Below are 23,983 nucleotides of genomic sequence, written 5' to 3' on the forward strand. Positions count from 1 at the left end.
TTGCCCTACTGGACTTCTCAATCTCCTGGACACTAAACCCTCTTACACATATTCTTGCATCTTCTTCACGTCCTTATATCAAAGAAAATTTTGTGTGAAAGGGGCTTCTGAGGAAGGTCCCCCCATTGTGAGAAATGTGGACCAGAAGAAGGGGTAACAGGTGGAAGAGAAGTCTAAGCCCCATATGGGCAGGACTGTTGCTCAGCTCAGGCTGTGTGTAGTTGGGTGTATTCTTGTTTTCCCACTTGCTCTAATTGGACCTTTCCCTGCTTGCTCTATTACTGTTTCCCGGATGAATTCTTCTATTGCTGGAGCCTAAGAAGGGAGATGGATGCTGCTGTCAATATCAGAAGAAACTGGAAGATTGCAGAGGGTCTAACCTGGAGAATGCCAGTGAGTGGGAAGCCCAGGGAGACAGTATTAGCCATTCCCCAATGCAAGGGTTGCAAAGCAGGGATGCTGTACAGTGTCCACCCTGAATGAATTCTTACATGGATACATCCATGGAAAAGAACAGGCAATGGGGACAACTTAACTAGCCCTGAGCCCTTATGCTGTTACTTTGTAGCTGGTAAACTTGGCTTTGGACAAGCTCCTTAAATTCTCTATTGCAAAAAAATGTCACAAAAACTGTTAAAGATCATCACTGTTAAAACTTATTCCTAGTATGCTGATGATGATTAAAGAGATACAATTTCTATCCTAGTTAGTTTCTGTTGATGAAATAAAAACTTGGCCCAAAGCAAGTTGCAGCAGCATTTATTCCATCTCACAAATAACTGTCAATCACCAAGGGAAGCTACGGCAAAGGCTGAGGCAGCAACTAAAGCAGAGATCACAAAACATTGTCTCTTTGAGGCTTATTGCCTTCTTCGGCCCAGCTACCTTCCTTATGCAAGGCAGACTCACCTGCCCAAGGGTGGCACAGCTCACAGAGGGCTGGACCATCCTCCATCAATTACCAATCAAGAAAATGCCCCCACAGACATGCCTGTAGACCAATCTGATAGAGGTAATTCCTAAGTTGAAGCTCTCTTTCCCCATGTGTGTCAAGTTGATATCCAAGATTAGTCATTACCAATGGCAAACTGCCCTGAATGCTGCTGAGCTACATAGATAATCAAGAAAAAAGAAGCATCTTTCTTTGGTTTACTATTACAAAAGGAATGGGTATCTTGCGAAATTACATTATATATAATAATATAAACAAAACACACACTTAATACACTTCTACTGGTTGGGAACATCACTAGTCAACACCAATAAGGGACAGGTTATAGAGGACAGAGCTGTGTATTGGAATTACATTGGAGCCATGCAAGAATAAGATTAACTTTAGCATTTATGTAATGATTGTCTGGAAGAATACTACATCAAGAGGTACAACCTGAGTAAGAGAAGCATCACCAAATGAGCCCAAACTAGGCAAATTTGAAGGGAAGGAGAGTTGTCATGGCAAACCAGGGAGGGATGTGTTCTAACAATGGAGGCATTTCCTGAAGGAAGCCAGAAATCAGAGAGCAAGCCTAAAGAGCAGAGAATTCTACCGAGGGCAGAATATTGTAGCATAAAATGAGTATCATAAACTATAGTAGAATGCAAAACAAAATGAAAACAGTGCCGTAAATTTTGATGGACAGCCCTTCATGCCCAAGTATCAAGAGTGGTATTCAAAGAGTGAGTTAATTATGAAATAATGTCAGCGGCTCTTCAAGGACACATCAGATGGTCTGAAGAGAGGCATGTCAGTTGGAGGCAGCTCAAAGAAGACCCTGTACCTGGAACATTCTGGAAAGACACGTTTGCATTTAGGTCTGAGGGCAGTGTGTGACACTGCAGCCTCCAATGTAACCCAGGAAAGCAATCAGTGATAAAAATGCAAATTTCCTGTCTAGTGGAAGTTTGAAAGTGCTATTATAAATGAGGTTACACAGCACAGCATGATTTACATACATATGTGACAGGGGTTAGAGAACCAACACACCCCCTATCCTTAATTCAATCTTTTCTGGTGTACAGGACTGTATCCATTTCACTTGTACAGCAAACGGTAATAATTATCTGTCAAAGAGACATGTCCTTTCACTACAATTAAATCTAATGAAAAGGAAAGGAGAGAGTGGCCACAGGAGCTGCGGAGGATGAATCAGAAAGTGGCAAACTGCTTCTGTGTACAGAAAATGGAAATTCACTTAGCCTGAACGAACTCTCAGCTTCCAAGCGGGGGCACTTGATTGCTGTGTGGTTATCTGAAATTCTCAGCACCTCTCTGCCCACTCTGAGTAAGGTCTACTCACCTGACAATTCTGCTATGTGAAGTTGACTTCTACTCCTCAAGAACATTACCATACATCTTTAAAATCAAAATGTGTACACACAGTAAAATCCAGCTGAAGGGGGAAATTGGAATTCCTCTAATTAAACATGATTAAACTCTAATAAAAACATGATCTTTGGAGATCATGTTCTTTTACAATGGGAAAACCACATTGCTATTAAAATAATATTTTTTAAATTATACAGGAGTAATGTTCTATTTCTGGTAGAAATTAGCTACTGCAAAGCCTTTGGGAGAAATTCCTTGATGTTATCACGTGTAAAATACAGCTGGAATCAAAGAACATTCTGTTGTGTTTGCTTCTCGTATTTTGTCTTTTCCTCTCCAAACAGGATGCTACTTAAATTTCAAAAAGCTAATTTAAGAAAAATATGAGTAGCCCAACCAAAACTTCCACACAGTTCTTCCTGAGGCCTTATGCTCTCTAGGCCTGATGCAATGATGCCCACCCCCAAGGTGACCCTGGAAGCCTAAGGGAGGGGAAAGTCACTGCTGTTTAAGACAAAATAAATCCACTGGAAAGCATGGAGTACCTCTTCCCCAATGTCCATTCCTCTTTGTATTAGCGAGAAATAATCACCCAGTCTGGAGAACATTGAAGGTGATCTGCCTGTGCCATGGTGCAAGCAGCCTGCTAAAGATACTTCATTTCATGAACTTTCTGAGAAGTTACAGCAGAAAATTCTCCAAGAAAAAACACCTATACTTACTTGTTATACTCAAGTCAATTTATGGAGGAAATTATCAAGGACATCATAAGGTACTATAGAAGGTCGGGCATGCCTTTGTTATGATTGAATGAGACACGCCCTCTACAGAAACTTGTCCTGGGAACCTGACAGACAATACATTTTGAGGAAGAGATTGGATCCTGAGAGATCCAGTTTTCCAGATGGTGTGAGATCTTGATGGACTCACAATATTCTGGGTTATTGTGAGGAGATTAAAAAATAGAAAATAATGGGACAGAGGGGAAGACTTCCTATTGGGACTCTAGGTGAGAGAAGCAAGGGAGAATGGGGAAATAGAAGGATCCAGAGGGTCCTAGAAACCTACAAGTAGAACATTATGATGGGCAGATCTGGGCCAGGGGTCCTACTCAAACTATGGCACTAGCCAAGGACAATATGTGCAGTAAACTTCAAACCCCTACCCAGATCTAGCCAATGGACAGGACATTCTTCACAGTTGAGTGGAGAATGGGATCTGACTTTCACATGAACTCTGGTGCCCCATATTTGACCTTGTCCCCTGGATGGGGAGGCCTGGCGGCACCGAGAGGAAGGATAGCAGGCTACCAAGGAGAGACTTGATACCCTATGAGCATATACAGGGGGAGGAAGTCCCCCTCAGTCACAGTCATAGGGGAGGGGAGTAAGGGGAAAATGGGAGAGAGGGAGGAATGGGAGGACACAAGGGATGGGATAACAATTGAGATGTAATATGAATAAATTAATAAAATATATTTTAAATAAATAAATAGATAGAAGATGGGGCCTAAATAGAGGACCAGGTCCATGGAGGTGTGTTCAGTGTTGTATTTTCTCCTGAATGCTTCTTGCCTTTCCATTTCTCTGTTTTCAGTGTCCCATCAGGTAGAGAAGTTTCTTTGCACCACACACTCCCACCACCATCATGTGCTGTCCTAGCAATCATGAACTGAATCCTTTGAAACCATGAGCTAAAATAAACCCTTCCTTCTTTGCGTTGCTTATGTCAGCTATTTGTCACAGTGTGACAAGAGAAATAATGACTTCAGAGTTATTTGTCAGGGACATGTCAGTGAACACATAATAAATAGATCCTTGTAAGTACCTGGAATGTGTCAAAGCTTTCAAAAAGCTTCCAACTCTTTACATATCAGAAACTTGGAATGAAGAGAAAACTAGTAATCTATGTGATTTAGATGTTCAATTTCAAATGAAAATGTCAAGAATGGATGCACTTTTGTGGTATCAACTATAATAAGATGACCATAACTGCTATTACTTGCCAAAGCCCACTGCAGTGTCTCTGAGCACATGTTTGCTCCTCGCAGTGGAGTGTTGAGAGTTTCTACCAGAATTTAGCATGGAGACTGTCTTGGGATGCCAGGACACAGCCCCCAGTGCACAAAGCATCTACTTGAGTTTTGAGTTCTTAGAATTTTACCTTACAAGATATTCTCCTCAATAGAAACCAGAGTAACTGTCTAAAGAACATATGCTCACCACTTACAGGTGGATTTCCCACATAAACACTACTCTATCTTATTTATATTTTGTCAAATATACTAATGTATTATACTCCATACTTTCTTCTATTTTTACTGTAAATAAGTTTATATGCCTGTTATTATCACAATGTCTCTTAAATAGAGATAATTTTTACTTTAATATATGTGAATAATCTATAGAACTCAATATAATGAGAATATTAGGGGAAAGACACATTTTAAGTATATTAAAAGAAAACAAAAATATGCAATCTTTCATTATTTATTCATTGATTATTTCTGTGTCTCTAGGTGTGTCTGTATGTCTGTCTCTGTCTCTCTCTGTCTGTCTGTCTCTGTCTGTCTCTGTCTGCCTGTCTGTCTGTCTGTTTCTCTCTCTCTCTCTCTCTCTCTCTCTCTCTCTCTCTCTCTCTCTCTGTGTGTGTGTGTGTGTGTGTGTGTGTGTGTGTGTGTGTGTGTGTGTGTGTGTGTGTAGGTCAAAGGACAATTTTCAGCACTCAGTTCTCTCCCTCTATATAATGGGTTTGGTGGCAAGTGCCTTTAAATGCTGAGCCATCTGACCAGCACAATTATGCCATCTTTTAAAGTTGTTTTTAAATACAATGCAAAATATGCTCTTGATGCAATAAAGAAGCAATGAAATAAAATTATAAAATTATTTAGGGCATCATAAAACAACACTAGTGAGTACTGACTACTATAGGATGCCTGCAGTGAGCATCAAACACTTCAAACACTTGGTAGAAACCAAGATGTGATCAGAGTCTTGCTAGCTCTGTGGTAGAGCGATCTTGTGCCTTCTCACCAATGAGGACCTGGAAAGGACAGGTAGCAGGGCAGTGGTGGAGGTAAGGCTTGAACCTTGGGTTCTAGATACTGCACAGCAGTACTTAAGGAAGGATTGAAAAACGTGAGCCCAAGACTCTGATGGCTGAAATTCATTCCTATCTGTTTAGTTCTGACGTCATTGGCTCTGTGCTCTTGAAATTAGTGAAATGTCCATGCAAGCAGATAAGGTATAGGAGTAAACCAGGTGGCCATGAGGCATGTACTTATATTCAGTAGGAATTGTTATGAATATCTCTGTATTCCTTCTAAAAGACTTTTTTTCCTTTTAAATGTCCTAAATGTGCCAGGAGATAGGCAACTAAGATAGCCTTACCCCAGGCAGAGATAGACAAAAAAATAAAAAATAAATAAACTGTAATTATAAGTAGAGAGAGGGCATTGCTGTGGTTCTTTGCTGCCCACTAGCCCAGGGTTCCCTGTAGGAAACTGTATTAACAAGTTACATGTATTCTTTCAGCTACTTAGTGCATTACATTATGAGCTAAAGCACTCGTGACAATTAATGATTTAGCATTGTCACAAGGAGATGTACTGGGGAGAATCTAGCCCATTACACTGTACTCAGACTCAAGAAAAGTGTGCACATGACACATCCAGCTGTTCCTGAATGTTCACTATATAATATTATATATACAAAAGAAATTTAAAGACTGTAAGAGTGCCAGCTATAGTGATAACATTTTCCTACATTATTAAAATTAACAATTTTTTTCTTTTTAGTGACATCATTAATCTTAAAATTAATGAAATTGCTTTTTTTCCAATGACACAAATTTTAAATAGTAACACTGACATAGCTCACTCACATGCATTGTTAAATACTTTACATACATGTTATATCAACCAGTTGATGCACCAGTTGATGACTAATCTGAGAAAGAAATATCAGGTCATTAATAGAAATAAATTAGACAAGAAAAGCCAATGAACTGCACATACAACAAACATTGCAATTAAAGAAGCTTTAGTTTCTGTAGAGGAAAATATTTTCCTTCAAATTTGACTACACATAAACACCCACTACTGTTTTGAAAACAATTGCTGAGTTTATTTTTCATTATTGATACATATTACAACAATATGCATTTGCTGGGACATTAGGACTAGTGCCCTGCTGGAAGAGATGGGTCACTGGGAGCATGGTTTTGAAGGGATGCCTTCTCTGGGGACCATTCCTTGCTCCCTCTCTGCTTTCTGAGCATCATTGGGTGGCCAATTTTGCAACGCCATTCCCTCCTGTCATGAAGGACTACATCTATGCAACTATGAGCCAAAGTAATCCTCCACTCTTTCAAGTTATCTTAGCTATTCGGTCATAACACTAAAGGATGGACACAAATGTTGGTATTGTTTCTGCTTATGTAGATAGAAGCAGAGAAATCAACCAAAGTTCGGGTTGGTTTTGTTTAAAGGAAAGGGCAGCTTACTAAGTATGCACACCCATGGTGCACCATGTAGATTTGATTTTATACATATGAGCAGCACATTATAGGCTGTATCTAATCACACAAACTTCCTATAGCCAAATATGTAGTTCTTTATTCCTGACTTTCAGGTGTTCAGCTAAGTCATTTTTCACTCAGTCATACTCACCAGAACCCAGAGCAGCAAAGTTTGGATAGTAAAAGAAAATATCATTGCTACCAACATCATTTAATTCAGGAGTGAGCACCTATCACAACAAACCATGCCACCTCCTCTAGCATCTAGACACTTGTAGTCATCATGCTGGGGAGGTATAAATGGTCAGTGACAGTGAGGCCTAATGATAACTAGCTAACTAGAAATAACTAACTGGAGAAGCCAACTGCTCTCCCACTTACTCCCATAACTGCATCACTTACTCCCTTGGCTTTGTGCTCACGAGGACTCTCAGCGGCTTTCTGCTGTTTAAGCACGATTTCAGGAAGCAATCAACTTCATGGAAAGGTCTCAGAAAAACCAGGTCACCATTAATAGCAAAAATCTTCTTCCCAACTTCCATGCCAGCCATCTAAGGGAAAAGTGGCAAGAATAATATGTACTTTAGGTTTTCATACAACTAAATTGGGGAAGGCTCAGCATGTATAAATTTGGACTTGAGAGCATATCTACAACAGCTTTATGTTAATTTATATAACAGAATCATGAATGAAGTAACAATTATAATAATCTGTGGCATCATTGTAAATGAGACTGGAAAGCTTTGTTGAAATCAACTGTCCTCACACCCATGCAAGCTTTTCTTTAATACTGTACCCATCTTTGCCTCTCTCTTGCTGTTATAGTAACAGACCCTTTAACTTAAAAAAAAAAATCTCATCCTTTAACTTACAAACGGCAGGTTAATTACTTTTACTGTGTTTCTAACAGATTGTCTATATATATATGTGTATATATATGTATATATATATGTGGAAACACACACATATAGAAAATATACACATATATGTTTTATATATTATATAAATATATGTACTTCATATATTATATATTTATACATATATATTGTATATAAATATATTTATTGACCCATGAATATATAAACCACAATCAATATATATCTCCAGCCTACATCAATATTAGTGTGCCTAGTACAAAAGAATGGAAATAGTGGCCAGGAATCCACGCAAGTCCAGTCCAAAAAGTGCATAGCTGACCCTAATGCATCATGCTGAAAGAGGAAAAGGACACTATTACCCATACAGTTAGCAAAGATGTTCTTAACCTGCCAGACTGCCCATAAATTCCCTGCTGTTTTGGACTCCAGCTACCTGATGAGACAGGGTTTTTTCTGGTTTTGTTTTTTGTTTTTTGGGTTTTTTTGTTTTTGTTTTTGTTTTGTTTTGTTTTGGGGGGAGGTTTGTTGTTGTTGTTGTTGTTGTTGGTTTTTTTTTGTTTGTTTTTTTGGTTTTTTTTTTTTTTTTTTTTTTTGGTCTATGGCAGAGTAAAAGAAGCTCTGCCATAAGACTGCCTCTAAAAATGCCTGCAAAGAGCATCTTCTTCTGTAGAATTATTGACCACAATCATTTGAAGGCCAGATACACCAACAGAGTACAAATGGACCAGAGCTAATATATTTGCACTTGGAGTGCTACATAGAAAACTTTATCTTGCACACTTTTGTGAAAGAAAAGACCTTTAGTATTAACATATACAGTGTACCACTGGCTTTAGTAATCAGATTTAAAATTATGTGTGTCTTACTTCTGCAGTTCTTACATTTTTATTTAAGACCTAAACACTGAGGTGTTTGCTTAGGGGTTATGTGTCTTGTAAGTTAGGTAGCAGGGCCACGAGTCTTCAATAGCATTGTAGTACAGCCCTGGAAAGTAAACTCCAGAACAGAGAAGAAAGGAGGAAGGAAAGAGGCAAGAGAAAGAGGGATAAAAAGAGAAACAGGAAGACAGAGAGAGAGATGGAAGGAGACCAGAGAAAAAGACAGAGAGAATTAGAAAGACAGATAGTTTGTGTGTGTGTGTGCGTGTGTGTGTGTGTGTGTGTGTGTCTGTGTGTCTGTGTGTATGCATGTGGCAGGCAGAGGACAACCCTGGGTGTTGCTCCACCTTGTTACCTCCTTTGAGAGAGGTCTCTCAATGGCTTGATACTCACCAAGTGCCTAGGACAGCTGGCCTGTGATCTCAGGAATCCCTGCCTCCACCTCCTAAGCACAGAGTTACAAGTGCACACACTGCACTTTTTAAAAAATGTGTGTGTGTGTTTTTTTTTATCGAACTCAAGTCTTTATGCTGATACAGAAAGATTGTTAAGGACTAAACTATCATTGCAACTCAGAATAAGAAATTTTGTCTGCTATACGTCTATATGTCTATAGTCCTGGAATCTAGAATGTTACTTAATATATAACTGCTACCACAGGAGTATTTCTCAGCGATGGAATCAGTGATTAGAAGAGCGCACTGCTTAAAAACATAGTGATGTAGGAAAGTGTCAGTTACCATTAATCCATTGAGAGAGTCGACGTGCTTTGCTTTACTGATGGAAATTATAGTCATGCAAAAACAGTGAAGGGGGAAGAGAGCAGACACTGCCGAGAAGCACCATTTGACATACATACCACAACTGTCACATCCTATGTAGCCCCCATGGAGCTCCAGGATGGATTTACGATTGTGAAGATACTGAAAACACGGAACATCCCAGTTGATAACTCCGAGATATGGAGCTGTAGATTTTTTTTAAACCACCCCCTCCCATCACCAGGCATTACTGAGACACAGTTTCAGCTGCTCCCAATCCAGCCCTATGGGGAAGAACCTCAACACATGATTGTTCAGAGAGAGAGATGACGGTATCCAATAATGGTTGATTTCAGCTTGGTACTGTATAGCATGTTAACAAACTTTTAACAAAAATGCTAATTCACATTACCTCGGCGCTGGACCCCTTTTCCACTAACTTTATTATTGGAACTTTATTTTTGTCTTCCAGGCCAAAGCCGTAGCTGCCTTCGTTGGATTTAATCTGAAATGTAAAATACTAATATTATTGACAAAGAACAAGGAGGGCATCACAACGGTTGAAAGCGTCAACGCGTTACTAGGGTCTCCTGCTAACCGCCACACCAGGAGGCCGCGTGAGGCCACAGTAGCTTACCAACAGCGACTTAGCGATGACATTTTCCACAACCTTCAAGTCGTGCTTCATGAGCCTGTGTTTCATATTTGATCCTTCCATTTCCTCATCGGCAAAAAAGCGGAAAAGTAGAGGCTCATCTTTGAATTCACTTTTTTCAAGGACTGCAGAAATAGAGGGATTCAAATAATTACAGTGAACTAGGATCTCACATGCACTTTCCACACCAGTGCACACTCAGGGAGCTCTTGCCAACAATGAGGCCAGTGTTAGACTCCTAGAACAAGGTCTTCTCACAGATACCCCTCAGATTCCACCAATGGCTTATGGCTACTTTTTGGGTAAATCACTGTTATCTTCAAGACTTTGCCTTTTAAAGTAAGTTGTATCTTTTCAAGGCTGCATTTCTTAATTTCCCATTGTCCAAATGAAAATCAAAATTTAAGAAAGAAAATACACTAACTCATAAACCTCATGCAATTTACACATAAAGATTTAAGGCATTTTCCACTTTCAGAACACATTGTAAGTATGTTTTTAATGCTCTACATCTTTATGAGGAAATTCAACCCTGCTGCATATTATCTTTCTATGTGTAAACAACTCCCACTGAAGGGTCCCAGTTGGTCCAACACTACAGACTAGAAATATGTCTTTTTCTAGGCAAAGTGTTATTTTAGTTTCCATGACTTGCTATTTCTTCTGTATTTTGAAGCAACATTGACAAATAACTTTATTTCTGCCAAGGTCAATTTTCTCTCTTTTATGTAAATGCTAATATTTCTATTTTCACATAGCCTCTAAGATCCCTGGTATAAGCTGATAAATTGTAGTGTATGTTGGAGTGCATTTTGTTACTCTTGTTTAAACTACAGGCAGATACAGATAATAACAATGTATATTGAATAAGATCTTCCCAGCCACAAAATACTTTAAAAGAGATGTCTGTGTTTCTCATTCTCTGTCATTAGTACCTTGTAGTGTACTCGTGAGGACAAGGTGACTCACAGTAACAGGAAGGCTGTGGTCCCAGGACACTTAAGTTTGTGATGAATTAGTCCAGGTCAGGGGCCAATTCTGAGTGTGGAAATTAGAAAATTGTCTAAACTCTCTTCATTTTAGTTTTCCCACCTGCAAATTGAGGGTCAAAGAAATATTCCCCCTGCCTTCACTACACTAAAGCACTACCTGTAACCAAGTTGGCATGTCAAACAACCAAAAAGTCAACTATGGCTTTCATTATTTTTCCAGAGTTCCAGCAAATAATGTGGAGCAGATGACGCATGGGCGATCTTTGAGTGGAAGTGCATCTGGTCACATGGTGGCAAGCAAAACCACCACACAATAAAAAGTAACACGAGCCACAGTGAACAACAGAAAGGAAAAACACTTTGGACCGAGTTAGGTTTTGCCTCCATGATCTCATCATTTCCCAAAAGATCACATGATACTTTCTCCAAGCAGCCAGCCCATAGCAGGCAACAGAAGCACCAAGAAATCTAGGCTGGAGACTTTTGTCAGCTTAACTTTGGTTGTCAGTACTTTGCAATAAACGCTTACTTCCTGTTGTTGCCTGGTCTTGAGCTGGGCTAAAGAGAAAACTGAGAGGTGTCAGTTGGAGTTTATAGTTCTAATCTCTTAAGATATTATAGTTTATTCTATCAATAGTTTGCTCTCCAGGGGCCAATATTTGTCTGTCTTAACACTCAAGGTGATCTAGACATTAGGACATGGGACAGATTTCCCCAAGAAGTACATGATGAGAAAGGATGCTCTCCAAATGGCTGTAAGTGGTACTCACCTTCCTTTTTCTTTTTTTAAATATATTTTATTAATTTATTCACATTATATCTCAATTGTTATCCCATCCCTTGTATCCCCCAATTCCTCCCTCCCTCCCATTTTCCCCTTACTCCCCTCCCCTATGACTGTTCCTGAGGGGGACTTCCTCCCCCTGTATATGCTCATAGGGTATCAAGTCTCTTCTTGGTAGCCTGCTATCCTTCCTCTGAGTGCCCCCAGGTCTCCCCATTCAGGGGACGTGGTCAAATACGAGGCATGGACAGGACATTCTCCACAGTTGAGTGGAGAGTGGGGTCTGACTTTTGCCTTCCTTTTTCATACAGTTGTTGATAGCCTTCGGAAGGCATTTGATAAATGGATATGAGTGATATCTCAAGCATATGCTGAGAAGCACACTGCATTAGTAACTGAAAAGAGACTGTTGGGGTGCCTGGATTGTGGAAGATAGCATAGATAGAGGAAATGCTCATTACATTGAAAGCTGGAGAAATTAAAATAAAACACTAATGCTTATTGATTTGCTTGAAGTGATCAAGCAAGAAAGAGAATCTTTAGTAGAGTAAGAAGTGTTTGTTTCCAGAGATATAGTTCTGTGAGATGATCTTGAGTCTGATTTCCTAAAATGGACAATAAATATTAACCATATACGCTCTTACTGAACCATTCCACTATATACTGTCAGTCAGGCAAGATCATAAGTCTAATATAAAATGAATTCAAAGACATATATGAGATTTTAAAAAGAAAATGAAAGTTTCAAGTTATGTCATAATTCTTCTGGAGTCAAGACAATTTAAAAAAAAAAAACTGGTAGATACAGCCATGGGCATAAAAATGGCAGCATGAGTAAAATCACTTGCAGATGTGGTGACTCATTGGGGACCCATGGCAAGACCCAGACAGGTTGTCTTGATCTTAGTGGAGCACTGAGTCACTCCCAATGTCCCAAGAAGAACCAAAACAATGAAATCCATGTGTGAGGAGGCAGGGTAAGAGCTCCTACCGTGGTGCATGAATCCATTGTCACAGAGTCCAACTGCAAATATCATCGCCTCTTCTCTGGTACGGCAATCACCCTGTTAACAACAACAACAGCAACAAAAATCACTCTGCGTGGTAATAGGAACGTCTCTGGCATATTACGTAACTTTTTCCTAGTCCTTTTCTTAGCATTTAAGTACTCTACCGAAATCACCCACACTTCTATTTCATCTCCATCATCAGCACTCTAATTTTGAATTTCTTCTTCCCTTATCTAAATGAACATATTTTTTCTGGAGTCCTTCTAACTTTGGCCATTGCAGAATTCAACTGTACCGTGCAAGAATTTCATGTTCTAAAGTTAGGCTTTTTTAACAATCAAAAAATGTAATAATCAAAATCAAAATATTCTGCTGTGCTTTCAAGATCTTCTAGTCTTGGTTTTATTCATCTCCAGCTTCCCTTTCCAAAATTTCAGGCCCATCTCTTTCCCTCTGTTAGTCCAGTTTCCTACCACTGCCTGAGCCCAGTCAGTGTCACTCCCCTCCACCAAGGAAATGCCAGGACTTACAGTGTCTGTAAAGCACCAAGATACAGCTTTACCTCTGGGTGTGACAACTTTAACCCGGTCACCCGTCAAAGCAAATAGACTATGCACTTGTAGATGATGTGCTTAGTATCTTCAGCAATCCAGGTGTTTGATAAGCTTTATGCAGCTATTCAAAAATATATGTTTATTTGTTTCTAAATATCAAGCCAAGTTCGAATTGTCACACATTAAAACTCTCAAACAAAAGGCTTTTTCCTTCCTTCCAGTAATTTGGATCTTGCGAAGGATTTGATCACTTTAAAAGTGGTACCTACTTAAGTATCCAATTTAGTTAACATTCTTAATCAGCTCGGTTCTCTCAGGAAACTAGGCACACAGAAAAAGGCCCTGAGCCCAGCTGGAGTATCCATGAGGACTTCTATGCAAGATGGTGCTGAAGGAGAATTTTACAGAAGAACTAAGAATGAGCCCAACTGATCAACAATGTCTCAAAGACTAGGACACACCTGCATGTGTCCTGATGTTTTATTGCAGTAGTTAGTTAAAGTGTCATGCTCATGCTGAAAGCTTTGAATGTTTTGACTATTTAAATGTTACATTTACCAGACTAATATATCATTAAAAGGAAAATGTATAAATGTAATCTGAAATACTGACATGATCCTATATCTTTTAAAAATTCTTTTGGGTCTACCTAGACTTGGCAAGCACTGAAGGAAGGTGAACAAAATATTGTTTGGATAGGATGAAACAAAAACTTGTTTAATTAAAAAATATAAATGGTTCCTGCACATCACACACAAGCAAATGGCATGATGTTCTAGAAATGCATTGATGCATTTATCCAATGAGGAGCAACTCTGTGGGATAAGATATTCAATTACAAGCTATTATAATAGAAGCATCATTCTCTAGCAAGCTGAGAATGAGTGCAGAAAAGAACAAAAGCCACAGTATTTCCCAAGTTGATATCACTCACATAACACAGACATCAACAGCATCCAAAACAGCACCAAGACTGCCGCACTGCAGTCCAACTCTAATCCATCCAATAAAGCTGTCCAAACCCATTTAGTATGGATCATTGATGTGCAGATTAAGTCGTATTCAAGGCTTGGTGTAATGGGAGCCTCGCTTTGTCTCTTCTTCTCCTAAATTCAGCACTTCTGTTTGCTCCCCTATCATCCCAATACTATGCCTGCCTCTCCTAAGGCAGCCCACATGTTCTATGTTGACTCAGCAATAAGAGCCGAGACCGTCTGCCTTAAAGGGACTCATTTCACAATAGCAAATTATGAACCTGCAGTGGCCAGTACAAGATGCCCTGGCTGGCTGTTGTAGGCTGAGGTAAGCGGTTGAAAACACTACACGCTAGAAATGGAGTGACATATTTAAGCTCGCCTCAGTTTCAGCAGAGCTGGCATCAGATATGGGTTGCTTGAGACAACCTCATGGGAGTTTCAGACACTGAAGTAACAAAATACTTTCTCTCAGCGTGTTTCAGACTTTCTGAAACTAACTCCATTTTTTTTTTTTTTCATAAATGTTAGGAAGCACAACTACTTTCACCCCTGAAATTGGTAACTGACTTTCTGGGTTAGGATTTAAATGTTGATTTGGTGTCCTCGGGTTTTGCTACACGTGCATTTTCTTCAGTCTTCTCCCACATACCGTGCATCATGTGAGTTCACTCTAGTTGTAGAGCACCCTGGATTGTGTGTGAAATTCTCCTACTAAACAAAGAGTCAACCTAGGTGCACATGAGACTACAGTATAAAAGCGTCAGAAGCTATCACACTGGAGCGCTACTGGTCATGTAATTCAGGGTATTAGCAGAGTCATTATTTGATTCTTCTAAGGTAGAAGAGCCACGGTGGCTCCTGTCTTTAATGCCAGCACTTGAAAGGCAGAGGCAAGTGAATCTCTGTGAGTTCCAGGCCAGCCTGGCCTACAGACCAAGTCCAGGACAGCCAAAGCTACAAAGAGAAAGCCTGTCTCAAAAGACCAAAGAGAAAGAAAAGAAAGTTCTCAAAGTAAAAATTTATGTTCAATGAAATACAAAACAGGTCACCTTGAAAAGTTTAGAAAACAATGCTAAGCAATAAAAATCCTAAACTGTCTTTTAAAGTTAAATATCTAATTTTATTACTATTTATAAAGGAAAATAATGATATTTGATTGTAAACCAAAGAGTAAGGCTGGGCCAGGCCTGGATAGTACAGGCCTTTAATCCCAGCACTTGGAAGAAAGAGGCAAGTGGATCCTTTAGTTTGAGGTCAGCCTGGTCTACAAAGTGAGTCCAGGACAGCCAGTCCTACACAGAGAGACCCTGTCTTAAAAAGAAGAAAAGAGAGTAATGCTGCTTATGAATTGACTGAAATATTTATTACGTGTAATGACTGCATTTCAACCAAGCAACCCCCTGCCCAGGCAGCAAGTTCAGGTCTGTATCACCTTTTCTTAGTGTCTTGCCTTTAATCAGCAGAATATATCCAAGCATTTATTAGTTGACCTAATATGGAAGTAACTAAGTAAATTTGTATTTGAAAAGTTCTGTGATGTGTCAGGTGTGTTCATTTGTTTTACTTATAAGCAAATAACAAATATTTAATCTGATGAATGTGAGCAACAGTAAAAATAGCCTCCTCACTTTGCAGATAGGAAGGCTTAGGTTCTCCAAGCCCGGCTGCTATTTAGTGACACGGGAGATTGGAATAATCTCTGAGGACTAATGAACACATACTTTAAACCAAATTAGTAGAAAAAGCATGCAAGACAATTTATGACTAAACATAGCTATTCTTTATTGTTACTCAAATTATGCTTCTTTTTTTAAAATGAAACTCAGCTCATGTTTTAAAAAGAGGAATATGTTATTTTTGGAAAAAAGAAGATAGCATAACGGATGTTCAAGATCCCAGGAACTAGCTTCAAGTCCTGACTTCATGCTATCTGTAGGAAGGCAGAAAAGGAGCTCACAGTGTGTCACCTGAAGGCAGGGTCCCAACTCACACACTCAAAGTTAAGTGGGGAGAGAGGAATCACAGCGATGGCTACTTGCCTCCTTACCTGTGCAATTAACCAGTCTATCAATTTGTTGGCCATGACAACAGATTTGTAGGTTCTTAAGTGATAATCTTTATCTCTACAAATGAAGAAGACAACAAAAAGCATTAGGCAAGAGACTAAGTGAGAGTGAGCACAGGTAAATCCTCCCATTCAGTATCAGTGTACAAAAAGAAAAATCTACGAATGAGCTTTCAACTGCCCAATGTCTGCATCTATAAGGGAGGGAAACAAAGTGTGTAAGAGACAAGAATCTGTTATCTTATATAAGATAAGACAGATTATATCATTAAAATACCAAAATAGCACATTTCTTTTTTTACACACAAGGTTATTACTGCTACCATACCTGGTGGTTAATTAGCTGGAAAAAATGGTATCTCGTTAATGGGGGAATAACAAAATAGAATTTCTACCCCTAAGTCATGGCTACTAAAACTACCCACATTCATTATTTCCCAATTTTACACTGTGAAGCCTGCTACTAAGTAGACATTTGTTAGGACAAGTAGGTAGGAAGACATGTAGTTTTCCTGAAGAACCTACTCACAGCGTTTATGCTGTGTAAGAGGGCGTTCCATTAGCAGACAGAAACTCCTGGAAGCAATCTACGTCTATCTCTGTTCCATGTATCATTTATCTATCCATCTATCTATCTATCATCTATCTATCATCTATCTATCTATCATCTATCTATCATCTATCTATCTATCATCTATCTATCTATCTATCTATCTATCTATCTATCTATCATCTATCTACCCATTTACCTATCATCTATCTATTATATATCTATCATCTCTAAATCATCTATCATCATCCATCCATCCATCCATCCAACCATCATCTATTTACTTATCTATCATCTATCTATTATGTATCTATCATCTAGCAATCATTTATCTAGCAATCATCTATCTCTCTATCATCTATCCATCCCACCCATCAATCATTTATCTATTCATTTATCTTTTATCTAGCTATCATCTACCTATCATCCATCCATCTATCTATCTATTTATCTATTCTATTGCTCTATCTCTCTATGCATCCATTACCTTAAAATTGACATTAAGCATGTAAAATAAAATCGTTGCACACAAATATTTGGATTTTATATCCATCACTTAAAATATATTTATTTCTATAAAAAGGAACATCCATTTGTTTTGAAAATGAGTTAGTTAATAAACTTCAAAATTATATCTATTAGTCTAAAATAATTCTTAAGTTTCCAATACAAAATATTGCCTTTTGAGGGGAAAAGCCTATCAAAAGGAAATATAAAATATATAACCAATATTCAATTATTCATGTATATGTTATATATAATCTAAAAATCTTCCTAGATGTGAACACTCATAATTAATAGTATTTTTGAATCACTTCTAGATCATTCAAGTACCATTTATTAAATACTAAGGTAATCTGGATTATTTCATGTTCAGCTAGAGAACATGGTATGAAATAATAATAAAATAAATCTTGAAAGTATAACAAAGGGAAAATACAGTGACTATATGGTGCCAGAAAAATATAGAAATATTTGAGGTAAATAATTACTTAGAGTAGTCCAAGTTCTCACGGGAAACGTAAACAGATCCTTTTATGGCCTCATGAGAGGCGGACTCACCTGACCACTGGGGTAAACAGACTATGAAGACGACAGTACAGTCTTACACCCTGTGGGAGACAAGGCAGGCCAGAATGAATAAGATCATTCAAGAGACACGCTAGTGAACTTTCTGAATAATAAAAGCAACTCTCTTTCAGTCTCCTTCAGTCATTACGTAATCTCAGCAAAACTAAAAATATATGCAAACATTGAAATACATGATAAAAGCAGGAGTTAAGACACTGAAAAACATGATGGGATTTTACTGTGAACCTGTCATATATGTATGACATATATGAAGGGTTTCCTAAAATACTTCTTAATATAAATTATAAGATATATATTAAACAGAAAGCTTACATGGCAATAAATTTAGACTATGTGTTTGTCATATTTCAGTATAAAATTTACAAGGGACCAATAAAAATGGGTTTTTGTCCTTATGTTTCTGTTTTGTAAATTTGAACAAATGTCTTGATCAGAGGATGCTCCACATGAAAGAATTTTCAATGACTGGTACCTTCTGAGTGAGACTCCATTTCCATTTAGAACCAGAGAGGAAAATAAATCATCTAACACTGGAATTTCAGAAGTCTTGGTAAGATGAAGGCTGCTTATAAGATATATATTAATGCTTTTTCAAGCCTCTCAGTAGCTTTTCATCTTCCCCAAGCCCAGCAACAAGAATCTTGCTATGGATTGGCTGAAGATGCCATTACCTTTGAGATCACATCCTGCATCTCACTCCTGGGGTAAAATGTACCATCATCATAGCGGAATCGGTACAGCATTTGCTCCGGCTTGAACTGATGCTTATCGGTAACTGAGAACACAAAAATGTCACAGTAACATAGCGGTGAACTACATTGCCATATGAAAACATGTTTACCAAATACTCACAATTTATAAAACTGCTGATTTTCTAGCAAAGTAATGTCAATCCAATATTTGCAACAGGAAAGTTTGTAAGTTTTTTTTTTTTCCTTTGCTACATTGAAACTTTTGATTGCAGTCCATGATACTCAGCTGGCATCACATGTGTGGAGGTATGTAAGCATAGAGCATGCACTGTTACTTCTGAAATGCACAGCCATGCTTCCTATTTCTTGACAAGGTCCCCAACACTGAACTCAAAGTCAAAAAGCAAACACTCAGCTCAGTGTTTTAGTGTATACCTTTAAGCCTAGAACTGGGGAGGCTGAGGCTGGGGGATTGCTGAGTCCAAAGCCAGCCTAACACCTACCTAGTGAGTTTGAGGCCAGCCTGGGCTACAAAGTAAGTTACAGGCCAGCATGAGCTACAGAGAAAGACCTTGCTCACAAAATAAAATAAATTTTAATTTAAAAATTATAAAGAGTAGATATTTAGATAGTAAGCAAGTTATTTCTGTTTCTGTCTTGGTTTGTTTGGTTTGGTTTTTGGTTTTTATCCTCAGACCTACAAGTGGATATTTGCTTGTAACTCCCTGATCACATGATATAGTGATGGGGACAAGACCACACATACACCAATCCAAGACGTGGCTCTTGTACTCAAGCCTCCAGAGACTACTGAATACTCTCAGTATGTAACAGGTCCAAAAAATTTAAGATCTATTCCACTGGCCAGCCCTTTTATGTGTCACTTGTTTCTTTTTCTTCTTCATCCTCAATGGGAAATAAGAATGGCTAGCCTTCAGTGTCATCTACGGGATAAAATTTTCATTTCTCAAAACCCTTATCATTAGGAATGATGGCTTCCTTGGTGAACACTTAAACAAATGCCTAAAAAAAATTAAAGCAAATCCTTCTCAAACTCTCTCCCCACAAACAAAAAGCCAAAACAACAAAAAACAAAACAAAACAAAAGCCCTGAAGAGAGAGGAATAGTTCCTCACTCAGTTTATGACTCCTGATGAGGACACTACAAGGAAATAAAACCACAGCTTAATATCACTAGCAAACAGAGCTGCAAAATTCCTCAACAAAAATGCTGCAAAACTGAAAAGAAGTCTGCAAAGGCAGACTGGATCGGGGACACAGGGAGGTTGGAATGCTGCAGACCAGGAGCCTAATTACAAGTTATCTTGTGCTACTTCAGCTAACAAGTTATTTCTTGCCTAACTCTGTGTGGGACCAAACATCCTTGGACAGGCTGATAAAATCTTCTTGGAATGTTTAAGCAGACTCTTGGTCTCCCCAAAGAGCTAAAAGTGGGATCAGCCAGCTTAAGGCCTATAGCTTTGCCATAACCGACCTATCCAAAGTAACCACTGCAATCTTTCAGAGAGTTGTGACAGAAGAAGGGACGCACAGTAATTGTGACTTCTAGAAAGTAGAGGTCAGGGCAAGTGGAGAAGAAGGCTAGCTGATGCACAGTTCACTAACTTCTGTGGTATAAAGTTTCCTGCATTGACCAATTTCAAGCCATCCACTAGAACATACTCAGCTGAGCTGGTGCAGTGGACACACTGTGTGTGTCCACTGCACATAACCCCATAGCAGAGGTAAGGGGAAGTAATAGGAAAACGAGTTTCATGAACTGATCACCCCATTCATTATGTACTAGTTATGTAATTTCAATGTTAATAATAATTGTGTCTAACTACCAGGTTGAGAGTATTTTTAATTTGATTAACAGCTCACAGAAGCTTATACAACCAACGTTAGCACACTGGAGAATGAGAGTTCTGAAATCTCACCCAAAAATTTCTACTCTGGATAGTAGTTAGAGAAGACAAATATTAGCATTGTGCCATAGAGAGAGCATATGTTCTTCCAACCTAGGAGTCCTTAGGAAAGCAAAGCATTATCTCAGACTACGTCAATAATATATGCAAGGTAAATAATAGCAACAACAGCTTCTCTCTCTCTGTCTCTGTCTCTCTGTCTCTCTGTCTCTGTCTGTGTCTCTCTGTCTCTGTCTCTCTGTCTCTCTGTCTCTGTCTCTGTGTGTGTATGTCTGACTGTCTGTCTGTCTATCTAGATATCTCTTAAACAGATGGCTCCTTCAACATTACTTTAGGAATCCTGTTTTTACAAAAGTGCAGCTGGAAGCAGTACTCAATAACGAGAGTATTTAGCTCTGATCTCTTCATTTGAATGGGATTACTCTTTTAATATGAATTTGTATGATGAGGTTTCTTACCCCAAGTTTTGGAGAATTAGAGATTTTTAAAAATGGTTTCCTTTTATAAAAATGCTAGATTCCAAAGGTGAATTTATAGTTGATCAAATCCTGACTGCAGCATAATAAACCTGGGCTCCTAAAGTCAAACAGTAAATGCTAGAAGAATACTGACAGACAGTTCTCTGGGCTACATCCCTCAGTAAAAAGAATTAACCAGGTTATAAATGTAATTGTTCAAAACAGCTGTAATTCTCCCAATTTAAATATTTGAAGTTGCATTTCAGATTTTAAAAATTCATTTAGTATTTTTATTTCAAGACTCTATTACTGGGGCAAGAAGGTGGCTTGGTGGAGAAAGGTACCTGCTGGCAAGGCCAAACTCCCAAGTTCAATCCCCGGAACCAGAAAGGTGACTCCCTAAAGGAGTCATCTAAACTCCAAATGTGTGCCAAAGCAGGAGGATACACAAGATAACCAAACATGAAAATGCTTTTAAAAGAGATTTTGCTACTGATGCAAGTGGTACCTACAGCCAGGGATAAGCTGACTAGGACTGACATGCTCCCATTCTTTTATTTGCTTCCATTTTTTTTTATTTGTCAATCTTTTAAATTTCTTTTTGTTTGACAATTTCAAATATACATATATTTAGACCAAGTCCACCCTTTTCCCCCCATGGATATCTCTTAATATCTGTGGGTTTGGCTCCAAAGGACCCTTGTTGTGTTACTCCTAGGTCAGGCTCAGTCTTCTGGGTGCTAAAGCCTTTACCATCCACACTGTGGACTCTGAAGTGATGCAGTCAGTCGTCAAGTTCTACAGAGACCAAGACCTGGCGGTGCCGTTGTGTGAAGATATCCAACAGTCCTGACCTTCAGTACACAGCCAGTGGGTGGTGTTGCTGATACTAGGTGTCTTCCCACCTTTCCCACCACAAGTCCCTCTCAGGACACTGGCCCCTGGTGCTCACAGTGTAGCCACATGAGGGTCTATTGCAGTTCCTCAAGTGGCCACCGTGAAAGTTCATCCTGCTATAACTGAGTGCTCTCAAATTCTCTGAAGTGATGCTCCTTCTGCTATCTTAAGTGCTAGACATCCTGCAGTGCCCATTACTAATGTCACTGCCCACATGGGGCGATCTCACATACTCCGGTCAAAGCTAGTCATCTCTCCGTTCACAAGCTGCCACTTATTAGTATTCTGGCTTTTGCCTCTGCAGTGGCTGTTCATTCTAAAGAATGACAACTGTATAACCTTAAGCCCATGATACACTGTTTTCACACATTAGTCATTGAAAGCACTAAAAGAAATAGCCATGCACCATAACAAGCCATTCTACAGTACGTACAATGCAGAACATTTTACATAAAACAGATGCGGGACTCAGGCACAAGCCATTTGAAAACACACAAACATGTAAATTAATGAAATAATCACCATGGTGGATGATCCCGTTATCTAACAATGCTTGTCCCAGGTGAACACCTTCTTCAGGCCTGTGAATCTCACCAATTTCCAACAGCCAGGACACAAACTCACTGCAAGAGAAAGACGATGGAAATGATAAAGTCTGTGTCTGTGTGGTCCCCATATCATGAAAGAAATCTCACATACACAAAGCACCATTTTCAAGACGTCTTCCAGCAGATTTTTTTCCCCATGCATAGGCCTCACTACCACAAAGTCAGAATCTATGCCAGAATTCCCATGTACTGAGCTTCTGCTAAATTCCACCCACTAAATAATAGCACTTGAGGAAGCCCCTCTTTCCCAAAGAGAGTATTGGAAAATTGATTTAATTAAAGGATGACATTCTCCCCAAAGCAGCTAGTCAGGGGATCATTGAGAAATACTCAGTAAATATAGACATTTTGCATATAAAATGGTGTCATGTTTATGTTTTAAAACTTCAACACTCAAACATTTACATAAACCAATGAATGTGATTATTTGCACACAGGGCAGATAATTAAAGCTATGGCCATTATCAAAATTATTTTTTTCCATTGATCCCACAGGAAACAGCCACCTCAGACCCAATAATCAAAGGACAAGATTCTCCAAGTAGGTGGTTTAGTTTAAGAAATACATGCTAAGACAAGAAAGTGGATAAAGGCCATTCCACACTTTCATTAAATAAAAATCATATAAAAGAGGACAAACCATAAGAGAAAAATAATAAAGGATAATTTAAGAAAATAAAAGAGAAGTATTTAAGAACATAAAATACCATGTAATGATTACAATCATAGGTCTTGCAGTGTAACACTATAGAATCAAGTCCTGTCCCTTTGTCCACTGGTTGTGTGGCCTCTTTCAAGCCAGATGCCTGTGTCAGTAACACAGGAATAACTTTGGAAGAATGAATGTCAGGATTGCTTAGGATGCCTTTATCAATAACATGGAGTTAATACTAAGACTATCAATGTCAAAGTGCAGCAACAGGATTGCTTGGGATGATGTACGTCAGCACAGGGCCTGGCACATAATGGGCTCTGACAAAGGCCACTGGGTTGAACTGGTTTCATATGAAGCTAAATCATTCTGATTTTGCTTACTTCATTAAATGCCAAATTTAGATGAGAAAGGGAGCTGATTTAAACACTGATGCAAATGCTGCTCTTTTTTTATTGTGGGAGATACATCAGAAAGAAGTTCCCAAGTGGCTTTATCAATAAATAAAAGACCTTCTATGACTATATGGCATGACAATATAAGCTGCGGAGAAGCCATACCTTGCAGTGACTCTTTTACAAGTGGCCATATCACCATGAGGACACTAAAGTTATACCCTTGGGATTATGCCAACCTTGTGGTGCTGGGTCTTCTCTGGCAGGGAGGAATTGGATATGCTTCCCTTTGTAGTAACTATCACCCGTGTGT

At 38.8% G+C, this 23,983-nt stretch overlaps 1 protein-coding gene across 1 annotated transcript in view; it reads right to left on the reverse strand.

Annotated features, from left to right (window-relative positions):
- Prex2 (phosphatidylinositol-3,4,5-trisphosphate dependent Rac exchange factor 2) overlaps positions 1–23,983 on the reverse strand; it is a 292,170-nt gene that overhangs the window by 148,908 nt on the left and 119,279 nt on the right. Inside the window, exons 11-18 of the mRNA XM_051159079.1 lie at positions 22,538–22,638; positions 18,712–18,815; positions 18,011–18,060; positions 16,381–16,456; positions 12,784–12,856; positions 9,999–10,141; positions 9,774–9,866; positions 7,247–7,395 (exon numbers count right to left, since the gene is read on the reverse strand). Of these exons, the coding sequence (XP_051015036.1) occupies positions 7,247–7,395; positions 9,774–9,866; positions 9,999–10,141; positions 12,784–12,856; positions 16,381–16,456; positions 18,011–18,060; positions 18,712–18,815; positions 22,538–22,638 (789 nt within the window). The remainder of the gene's footprint in view (positions 1–7,246; positions 7,396–9,773; positions 9,867–9,998; positions 10,142–12,783; positions 12,857–16,380; positions 16,457–18,010; positions 18,061–18,711; positions 18,816–22,537; positions 22,639–23,983) is intronic.

The sequence above is a fragment of the Acomys russatus genome, chromosome 2 (assembly GCF_903995435.1).
Source record: "Acomys russatus chromosome 2, mAcoRus1.1, whole genome shotgun sequence".
In the NCBI taxonomy this organism is placed as follows: Eukaryota; Metazoa; Chordata; class Mammalia; order Rodentia; family Muridae; genus Acomys; species Acomys russatus.